This window comes from Ammospiza caudacuta, chromosome 22 (genome assembly GCF_027887145.1).
Source record: "Ammospiza caudacuta isolate bAmmCau1 chromosome 22, bAmmCau1.pri, whole genome shotgun sequence".
NCBI classification, from domain to species: domain Eukaryota; kingdom Metazoa; phylum Chordata; class Aves; order Passeriformes; family Passerellidae; genus Ammospiza; species Ammospiza caudacuta.
In genome coordinates this window covers 4,938,380-4,949,233 of record NC_080614.1, presented here as the reverse complement: position 1 = coordinate 4,949,233, position 10,854 = coordinate 4,938,380, and the positions used below count along the sequence as shown (strand labels likewise).

The 10,854-nt window shown below is 49.0% G+C and overlaps 2 protein-coding genes across 2 annotated transcripts in view; one reads left to right on the top strand and one right to left on the bottom strand.

The window, feature by feature from the left end:
• Window positions 1-1,586: 1,586 nt before the first annotated feature.
• Window positions 1,587-2,054, bottom strand: LOC131567072 (rRNA 2'-O-methyltransferase fibrillarin-like). The gene has a single exon (XM_058818542.1). The coding sequence runs from the start codon at window positions 2,052-2,054 to the stop codon at window positions 1,587-1,589; it is 468 nt and encodes a 155-aa protein (XP_058674525.1).
• EIF4G3 (eukaryotic translation initiation factor 4 gamma 3) overlaps window positions 2,023-10,854 on the top strand; it is a 145,596-nt gene continuing 136,764 nt past the window's right edge. Inside the window, exon 1 of the mRNA XM_058818836.1 lies at window positions 2,023-2,219. Coding sequence (XP_058674819.1) covers window positions 2,053-2,219 — 167 coding nt within the window. The 5' untranslated portion in view covers window positions 2,023-2,052. The remainder of the gene's footprint in view (window positions 2,220-10,854) is intronic.

Sequence of the window (10,854 nt, the reverse complement as noted above, 5' to 3'; positions counted from 1 at the left end):
TGCAGGGCTGCTTTTAATGGAGACCTGTGTGGCAGCTCCCAGCTTTCCTCCTGAGAACACACCTCAGAGGAGGGAGAGCTTTTGGACTCACTGCAATCCTTGGGTGTCCTAAACCTGTCCTGCACAACCCCATTGTGATTTATATTTAATATTCAAAATTATTTCTCTGCATATAAACAGGACCATTGCACAGACAAGGATGGATGAGGCTTCTCAGGTTTTCTTTAGTGCACAAGACCTCTTCTCTCAGCTTGTGGTTGTACCAGCTACTCTCCAGGTGCCTGAATACACCACCATGAGAGCTGTTCACTTCAGTAAAAGAAGCTTTTCACGTTTCAGGCTTTATTTATGATTGAAATAAAGCATTATCTTCCTCCTAAACTTGCAGCTGCTCAGAATTTGCAGCAGACGGGACACAAATAAGCTCTGGGAAGGTTTCCTAGAGCAGCACCCCAGGCTGCAGCAATACCTGTGGGCACAGGGAAGGCGCTGGGAGCATCTCCCTGGGACGTGCAGCATGGCAGGAACGCTGGAAGGTGCCAACGGGTTGGAATGAGCCCTCGGCAAGGCAGGACAAGTCAAGACAATCTGGCAGCTGCTGGAATCTGTTCTGAGGTGCGTTTTATCTCCCTGAGATGGTACAAACCACCTCAGGTGCTGCCAAGCTCAGGTGGTGGCCGTGAGGAGGGTTCTGCAGGTTAGGTGTGAAATGGTGAGCGTGGTGGTGGGACTACCCTGGGAGGGTGATGGCTTGGTGTGACCATGGGGTTAGGTGGACGCGTCTGCCCACAAGGGCAGGTCTGGAGGGACCCCATTGCCACAGGTGGGCTGTGTCCCTCACAGTCACCCTGTCACCCTCAGGACTGTCTGCCCTCATGAGGGGCTGCGGTGGTGGCCCCTGTCAGCTGCCCCGGGAGCTGGGAATTGGGCCTGCGAGCTGTAGGGCTGGTAACGGAGCTGGGGGCGAGGTTTTTTAGGTAAGTCCCTTCCTCAGGCCCGCGGTAGGGTGGATACTGTGGGACTCCTCACAGCCAAGGGGGTCCTAGACTTCCATGTTGCATTCAGGGCTGCCGGCCCTCACAATGCCTCGGAGGGGCTGCGGTGCTGCCCCTTCCAGCCCCTTCAGACGCCAGGAATTGGGGCTGGGGGTGAGTTTTGGGGCAGGGGAAGCCCTCAGTGGGGTAGCTGCTGAGGGACCCCAGAGGGCCACTGACAGCCTCGGCCCAATCCCTCACTCTCAAGCACTGCCGAAGTCTCTCCGAGCAGAGCCGAGTGTGCTCGAAGCTGTGCCCGAGCCGATCCCGAGGGATTCCGAAAATCACCAAGAAGCTCCGAAGAGCTACGAGCGGGGCGGGATTCCCTCTTCCGAGTCCCTCCGAAGCCTCCCGACCTGTCTCACGCCCTCGCCTTCCGGAAATAACCGAAGTTTACCGAGCGCGGGGGTCACGGGAGGTGCTGGGCCGAGAGGGGAGGGAGAGGGTACAGGGCAAGGCGCTTGCGCGCGCGAAAGCCTTTCCGGAAGAACCCGAGGTTTGCCGAGCGGCGCTAGCAGACGAGCGATTCCGGAAAGAGCCGAAGATTGCCGATCACAGGTGGGCCGAGCGACTCCGGAAAGAGCCGAAGGTCGCCGATCGGCTCCGGGCCGAGCGGCTCCGGAGCGGCCCGAAGGCGCCCGAGCGCCCGCCCGGCCGGACAGCTGGAGGCGGCCGCAGCGCCATGTTTGATGCTCCGCTACTCCAGTGAGGAAAATCCGCCGGCATCGCCCCCGAGCCGCCGCCGCGAACGGCTCCGCTGCCCCCGGCGAGGGCGACCGCGACCCCCCGCCGCCGCCGGCTCATGAGCAGCGCGGCCTGAGCCGCCCCCCCCTTCCCTCCCTCCCTCCCCTCCCTCCCTCCCTCCCCGCCGGCCCCTCTCCCGAGCCCTCCGGGAGGCGCGTTGTCACGGAGACCGGCGCCGGTGCCGGCCCGCCGCGCTGCCCCGGCTCTCCCCCGGCCCGCTCCGCGGCTCCCCCCGGCCCCGCTCCCCGCCGCGGGGTGGTGGCTGCGCTTGGCCATGAGTTTACCGCAGAAGGCGGCTTTGAAACCCGGCGCGGCGGCGGCGGCGGGGACCGGCCCCGGGAGCGGGGCGGCGGCGGGGCCGCCTCCCCCCCCGGCTCCCCCTCACCCGGCGCCGGCGCCTCACCCCAACATCAGGGCCTTGCCGCCACAGCCGCCCCAACAGTATCCTTTGCCCCGGGGGCTCGGGGGTGACTCCCCCTCCCCACAGCGAGCGGAGCCGGGGGGGTGAGGGCTGCGGGGAGCCCCAGGCCTGGGGGCGGAGGGGGGTGAGGGGTCGCGGGGCCCCCCAGACCGAGGGAGGGTTGGGGGTCGCGGGGCCCCCCGGAGCCGGGGGGGTGTGCGAGGTGGGGGTTGTTGAGGGGTCCCGGCTCTTTTTTGTGTGGCTGTTTGTGTGTGGGGCCCCCTGCGAAGGGGGGCTGCACCTGCTGGGATGGCGCCGGGGAAGGGGGGCCGTGCGCCTCCCCTGTGGGCTGGTTTGGAGGGTCAGCCCTTTCCAGGGGGTCCCTTTTCCCCCTCCCCCAAAGCAGCGGTGACCCCAAGGGTAAACTTTTAATTATAAATCGTTCTTCAGTTTTGCTTCTGGTCCTGCCCAGGTAAGTGCTTTGGTTTTGTTGTTTTTTCCAGGCGAATTTAAACCCAGTTTTTTTTTTTATTATTATTATTATTTACATCTGTGGACGATTTTCATGTGATTTATTTTATTTTATTTCATTTTTCCTACTCGGCCGGTGGGATTAAATCTCAGGTGGAACGTTTCGCTGAGCAGCTTTCCCTGGCAGGCCACGCGTGATGGGGAGGAAGAGGAGGAGGCTCCCACTCCCCAAAATCCCCCCAGCAAAAGCGGCCGCTGCTACAAAGAGAGGCCGGCGGGGGCTGCGAGTGTTTTTTTAAAGGTCTTGGGTTCTGTGCTTCGAGTAGGCCCCGAGTCAGGAGGGAAATACTGCAGGGATCAGCAGGAAAGTGCCTGCCGGCCTGAGGTTTTGTTTGCAGCGTCCGACAGCATCCCGTGGCAAACTGGCTGTTCTCTCCCTGGAGTTTTTGGGGGGAGTGTGACGTGAAAAACACACTTTGTGAAATATCCCCGTGCTGTGTTAGCCGGGAATGGTGCAGGGACGGCCGGGAGTGTGTTTTGCTATTAATGTTTGGCGGTGTGTTGGATTTTAAGGTGGAAGCGCCAGGGTGGTTTTCTGTGCTCTCAGAGCTGTGTTCCCTGTGTATGAGCATTTTCCTGCTCTCACTTTCATTTTGGAGGTGGGAAAAGCCAGCTCTTTTATAACCAGTTTAGGTCCATTGTTTTCTTGAACTTCCGGCAAGAATCACCCCTGCCATGACAACAAATTCGTTGCTTAAATCATGAGACTGTTGACGTTAGGGATTTGTTTGGGTCAAGTGAAAACCCCTGGACGTTCTCTTTGCTGGCTGATTTTTGCCTGATTCGTGGCATTCCTTAATTCCAACCGGTGCTTTAGGAATATAAAAAGTAGAAAGGTGCTGTCAGTAGAGTCAGCGGGGTCGTGGTGAGTAAAACTGTTGCTCGGGGAGAATTTGCTTCGGTTTTGAGGGATGTTCCAAGAGTTGGAGTGGGAATGCCGTGCACGGGCTGTGCCCAGCAAGGTGCTGGTTTGGCTGGGAAGGGGCTTTTTTCTCGGGAAGGTGGCGCTTGGGTGCCCTGACAGGTGAAGTTTGCAGTTTGCCTGGGCTGTCCGAAGCATTTTATTCTCCGTGTGTTGCTGGGGGGACCCTGCTGGGTCCAACGGGGGCTGTGCTGCTGTGGCTGTTCCTTTTGGTGAATGTTGCATGGAGCACATGAGGGATGAAGTTTGGGGTTACTCCTAAAAACAAAAGGGCTTGGAAAGGCTGGATAAGCTCCTAGAGGAGTGGGGCTGCTGTGTGTCCTGTCCTGGGGACCCAACTGACCAGCAGGGACAGAGAGAGGGAGAAGTGTTAGGTGGAAATCACAAGTTGGTGTTATAAAAGTGGGGAGGTTCAAATGACACAGTTTCATTTTTATTTCTAGACATGCCTGTTTTGAAAACATTGTGTTTGACCGATATCTCTCTCCTTAACTCCCGAACTACTGATCTGTGCTTGCAATAGATCCAAACACTTTATTTTTGCTGCTTATTCTGGTGCCCTGGCTGGTTTTATCCTCCACCAAAACCTGTGTTTGATTATAAACAAAAGCTGTTACCTCTCAGTGCTGCTCTGACTGAGGCTGGGAGAGGAGGGTTCATCCCTGATTTACTGGAGTGCAGGGGGTCATCTGAGTTCAGCCTTATTTTTAGCCCTCTTTGGTTTCTTTTTTTTTCTCTCTGTTTTGATACAACTGTTGAGCCACTGTTACCTCACAGCAGATAAAAGAGTTGCAGGTTTCTCTCTGACTTGGGCTTTTTAAACCAAAGCAGTTTCTTACTGGTGAACTTTGTAACTTTGGAAATACCTGTGGTTTCAGACTTAATGTATCATGAAATTAAACGATATCTGTGTAATTGGAAAAAAATCAAAATTGTGTGAGGGAGAAGTGTTTAGCCTGTGCATATAACAAGGCATGAGGGAGGGAAAATTAAAATACAGGAGGAAAAAAGATTTTTTTTTTAGAAAATAATATTTTTTGAGAGAAAGAGAAGCTGGAAAGTGATGGACATGAAGAGCAGAAATGTCTGGATGTGAGATTCATTCTGTTTCCGGCTAAATAGGAAGTTATTGGAGCTGCTGTAAGACAAGACAGACTTGTGAGGAATTTCCTTAACACAGTGGCTTTAAGAAGTTAAATTTCCTGTGTAAAAGTAAGTTGGGATAATTCTGTGGCTCTGGTGGTGGTGAGTACTCAGCCAACCTGATTTCAGGCAGAAACTGTGCTCAGAAGTTGTCAGTATGGATAAACCCTTCAGCTGGAGTCTGACCCTTATTTGGGTGGAAAGGACAAGCGAGGGTGAAGTGACACACAGAAGGGATTTTATAAAAAGTAAATCCCAGTCTGCCCTCCTTGGCTTTGACTGCCAGACTGCCTCTGCAGGAGAAGTTCCAGTGAAGTTGCAGTGAGACTTCTTCCATAAAAAGGTGCAGGAACAAAGGTGCTGCAAGGGCTCTGTGGGTCTTTGTGGTTTTACCTCAGTGGCACTTCTGACACATGTCACACTCCACCCTGTTCTTTACTCTCCCACTTAGGAATGGAGTATTTTGGTGTGTCTTACATTAAGCTGTTCTTTTAAAAGTCCCTGTGCTGTGAATAAATTTTGTGGATCAATATAATCAGGTCACCAGTTTCTTCCCAGCCTAGACCTGGGTAAACATTGGCTTGTAAGGGACAGCCAGGTTGATGGATGGCACTTGGGGTGACATCTCCAGCTGCTGGTTAATGTGACACTGGTTAATGGTTCAGTCAGGGCCAAATCAGGGCTGTCTGCAGCTCAGGGCTGCTGTCAGGAGGGTTTTGTTTTCTTTTCCCAACTTCCTCACGTTTTAAGGGAGTTCCTGGTTGTTGATGCAGGCACCAGTAAACTTGACTTCAATCTGGCTGCTTCCATATGGGATTGGGCATCTCTGAAAAATTGGGTGTTCCTCAGGCCATTGCAGGTTGTGGCAGGCTCAGGGTGGGTGTCAACAGACTGTTAATAATTATTTTTTTCTCTTCTTTCTCCTTGTTAATTCCTTTTCCGAGAAGCAGAGAGGAAGGATTGGTGTTTGGGGGACTGACCTCTGTGAGTTCCATCATTGCTGTGCAAGGAAATGTGTGTTTTACTAACATTGCCTCAGTCATTTAGTTTCAGTTTTTCCTGCATTGTTCAGCTAACTGTGCTGTAGTCCCTTTCAGAAGTGCTGTGCTGGTTCCTGCTGTGTTGGGTGGCATCTTCTGGATGCAAGGAGCTTCCCCAAGGCCCAGGAGGAGAGCAGAAAATACAGTATGGCACTGAGGAATGGCTGAGGCTGTGTGGGAAGTCAGGGTGAGTTCCTGGCAGTGCTTGCCCAGTCTTGGGATGCCAGGCCTGCCTTGGAGATCTGGTTAAATCAAGATTTTTGTGGAGGACTGGGTGCATGGGGTTCTCTGTTGTCTCTCCATGAACCAAGAGCTGAGCTGGAGGAGAAAGTGCCCAATAATTTTGCCCAGCAGAGAATCTGCAGCGTGCACTGAAGGGTTGGGGTCTCTGAGAGTTGCTGTGATCCCCTCTGGAAGTTTGGAGCCAATGCCATCCTCCCTCCTTTACTTCCATTTTGAGTGGTGTTTTCCCAGAAAACCTGAGGGAGCAGCTCTGTGCTCTCTGGAGTTTGTCTGTGGATGAGTTTGGATTGAGGACAAGGGATTTAGGCACAAAAGTCAGCTTGAAGAGCCTGGTGGTGGCTCTGGTGTGGAGCACTCCCTGTACAGCTTTGACACCAGCCAGAGCACAGCTGGAAACCTCTGCCAGATGCCAGTGGCAGCCACGTATAGTAGGAGTCCTAGTAAAATATATGTATTGTGTGAGTGGCCTATGAGTTTCAGTAAAATATATGTATTGTAGGAGTGGCCTATGAGTCCTAGTAAAATATATGTATTGTATGAGTGGCCTATGAGTCCTAGTAAAATATATGTATTGTATGAGTGTCCTATGAGTCTTAGTAAAATATATGTATTGTATGAGTGTCCTATGAGTTTCAGTAAAATATATGTATTGTATGAGTGTCCTATGAGTTTCAGTAAAATATATGTATTGTATGAGAGGCCTATGAGTTTCAGTAAAATATATGTATTGTATAAGTGTCCTATGAGTCCTAGTAAAATATATGTGTTGTATGAGTGTCCTATGAGTTTCAGTAAAATATATGTATTGTATGAGTGGCCTATGAGTCCTAGTAAAATATATGTATTGTATGAGTGGCCTATGAGCCTGAGTAAAATATATGTATTGTATGAGTGGCCTATGAGTTTCAGTAAAATATATGTATGGTATAAGTGGCCTTGCCCCAATCCTAGTTGTTCTAGATGGGCTGCAGCTGTGATGTTGTTAATTGGGTGGCAGCTGTGGCTAATGAAGATAACTGGGATAAAAGGGGGTGGGCTGGCTGGTCAGGGAGAGCCTTGGAGAAGCCCTGAGGAAGAAGCAGGAGCAACACTGTTGTGAAGAGCTGCCTGTGAGAAAACCACTCAGAAGGTATGGGACTCTAGAAATATGATAACAACAATATGAATGCAACAGCCATGTGTGAGGAAAGTGTCAGGAGCATTGTGGTTCCCAAAGGGAAGGAGAGGTGAGAGGAGGAAGGAGGGACCAGGCTGAGATCAGGGGTATCCCTTGCTCTCTGTTTCTGAGTTGAGGAGGGAATGTTCTGAGATCTCAGCTGGATGAAGGGAAGGGGGCAGAGGTGTTGCCTGGGAAGTGTTTCTGTTTGGAAGTGTTGAAGCTGTGGAGATCAAACATCTTGGGAGGGTTGGAGAAGAGACTTTGCCTGCTCCTCTGCAGGGGAGGAACAAGCACGGATTGGGGAGTGAGTTGCCAAAAAATAAAGTGCCTTAAGCCCTCTCTGCCATCTCCCCTGTTGATGTTCCCCAGCCTTGGCACATCTCAGTGTTCTTTCAAGCAGCAATAGCTTTAATTTATTTAATGACAAAAGTTAATCATGTTAGAGCGCAGATATGTCACTTGACCAGCTTTGTAAGATTTTTGTGGTGAAATCTCTTGGAGAAAACCATTTTAAAAATGTGATTTCAAGTGGCTTATTTTCTTCTCATATCCAAGGACATGATTTTGTATATTCTCTGGCAGAAGTCTGGGTGAGGGTTACTTTATCCATTTAAATATATGTGTATTTAATGAGCAGCTCTGATTTGGGAGCAGAGTTTGTGTAAGAAGTTGTTGAGAGAGTAACAGGAGACTCAGAATAAATAACTTTCCTTTTAGATGTTGGGATGTAGAAGGATTTTAAGCTGGTTTTTATTTTATCTGTGATGGATTTTGTCCATCATTTTCAGGCTGAAAGGCTTTTCTGTTAGCAGACATTGGGATGTGTTGAGCTGGTGCATTTGCTTTACTTTTGTTTAGCAGTAGGAGTTAGCAGTGAAGATTTCCCTTTAGAAGGCAGGGGTAACCTATATTTTCTTTTTCTCCTAATCCAGCAATTTCAGGGCTAGTCAACTGTCAACTTTAGTTGTGTGTAAATCCACTAATATGATTAGAGTTGCTGGAATTTTTACTCTGGGGAATTACAGATGGGGTATCACTGGTTTACAGGCATTGCTTTGGTAGGAAACTTTATCTGTGACTTGAATGTGGTTGCTGGCAATTGCAAAAGCTTTTCTGGAATGAATGGGGAAGAGAAAACTGGTGTTTGTTCCAAGGCATGAACTTGTAGGGGGAGGAGTTGTGTGCCCTGTGCTCTGGAGGAACCAGGGGAAATGAATTTTTCTTGTTTTTTAAGGGAATGCAGTTGATGACACTCTCACAGTGCTGTGTTTTACACTTGCTGCAGTTTCAAGCACTTCTCTGTACAACTTTTCCTTCCCAAACCCTGGACTCCCAAACAGGAGCTGATGATGTGGAACAGCTGGAAGAAGAAAATCGAATGTGTTCTTAAAAAAGAAAAGGATCAAAGGGAGGAGAGCAAAATCAGCTTTTAGGCTAGTGAAATTTTCTGGTGCATGTTATTGCTCTGGTTTATTCTTTACCTTTGGAAGGTGTCCCAGGGCACACTCCCTCTTTTTGGAATAGGTGATGGCACGCTGTTGCTGATGGGACTTGAGTCAAGTTGCTGCTGGGCATGGAACTAGGTTAATGGGACAGCGTGATTATTTTTTTTTCTTTCCTGAAAGGAAAATTACATGCTCTGTATTTCTGTTGTACCTGAGGAGTTGCTTTTACCTTTGTTTGCTGTGTAGTTACGGTGGAGAGAAAAGTATCCCCACACTGAGATTGTATCAGGTTTAAATCCATTCTGCCACCAAAAATAAGATATTTTGGTTGTTGGTTGTAACAACGTGATGTTTCCTTTATCTACATGAGAGTTGAAATATTTGTAGAGCTTTAGATAGGCTTGAAAAAAAATCCAAGTGGCTTCCAGAATGTCTTGGAAATAAAGCTTATCCCCTCCTCAGCCGATCCTGGGAGCCCTCTCTGAGTCTCTTGGAGTGTTGAATGGGTTGGGACTTGTTGAGGTGCACGAGCAGCTGCTCCTTTCCAAGTGCTTGAGCTCAGCAGGAATGAGGCTCCCATGCTCTGGAGTGAGAGTGTCTGCACAGGAATAGCTGGAAAAGTTGGGAGCACAAAGCTTGTAGCAGGGGAGGGGACTGAATGTGGTGGGAACAGAAATTTCCCTGGAGTTTGCTCTTGTTACTGTGAAAACACTAAGCAAGGAGGAATTAATGCAGTTAAAGGTCTTAAATAACACAGATTTTCCTAAGTTTGGGAAGGCTTTTGGAAGGTGGAAACTGATAAATGTTGCAGGGCTGCTCTGTTTGGGGTTGTCAGATGATGATTATGTGGTTTGGTTTACACGTGAGGGTGACTGTGAGTTACTGAGTTGGAGCAGTCAGAGGAGTCTGATTGCAGTGTCTGTGTCACTGGTGATGGGTGAAAATCCATTTCAGCTGGTGCTATGGCTTTGCTAATGGTGGTCTGAAAACTGATTTCCCTCTTTTATGTGTTATTATAAGTCATAGAAGTTACTGTGCCTTGAAACTGGCTTTTCCTGGGCTTAGTTTGTTCTCTTGCCAAAAGGCAAAAATGAGAGAAGTCTTTGGTCTTTCAAACCAAGCAGGAGGATCTTTCTATGTGCATCAAAGGGAAAGAGTTTTTTAGTGATGCTCCTTTCAGCTTTGTTTTTTTAGTCACCTTTGTTCTTGGGAAGGCTCCTAAGGATCCTGAGGAAAGGACCTTGTGAAAAACACCCAGTGCATTTCTCCTGAGGGGTGAGACCCAGCCCTTCTGTCCTGGAGCTGCCACGAGATCTTCCACACAACTGTCAGGTCTGATGTGAAATTCAGACTGAAATCTGGCGTGAAGACTTTTTGGGAGTCTTGAATTCCTGTTTGGGGTGATGTACAGGCTCCATAGTGGACACTGAGTTTTGCAATGTGCAGCTGAATCACTGGGCTGACTCAATGTTTTATGTTGGAAAGGGAACTCAGCAGGGTTCTTGGAGTTGAGGGTGAGCAACCTATGCCAGTTGTTTGGGGGGAATTCAAGAACTGAAACCAAAGAAGCATTTAAAGCCTGCTTCTTGTGACTTTTAATGTGAAATTCATGGTGCACCTTGAACTCTGGAGTGTGCTGGGAAGGGGATTTCAGCAGCTTTAGCATGGCTCATTTGGAAGATGCTTTTGGATGTAGTATTTCTTGAGCTGGTGAGACATCTTGAGTTCTACTTGCTCTGTATAATATGAAACCAGCTTCAATTTGCTTTCTCTGTAGTGCTCATACAGTTATAAATACCTGTCACTGGACAGTCTTTTTCCAAATAATCAGTCTTTCTGGGCTCTGTGTTTTGTATTTTAGAGTTGTGAATGCAAATAATTCAGCTGTCAACCTGTCCAGCTTGAGCTTTATGTTTTTCTTCAGTGTTGTGTTTTAAAATTGATTTCAAAGTGCCTTTATGTCTGTCTCTTCAAAAAGAAAAAAAGACCTAATTTGTGCTGATATGCAAATATCACAAAGCCTAAGTTTCAATGAGTTTAAGCTGTTTGCCTTAATTCCATTGATTACCTTTCCAAAACACTTTGTCAATTTTGAAAAAGTTCATCTGCTCAGATAAACTCCTCTATATTTTGATATTTGGTTGTGAGGTTGTGCACCATAAAAATTAATTCCCATTTTGCCCCAGATACCCC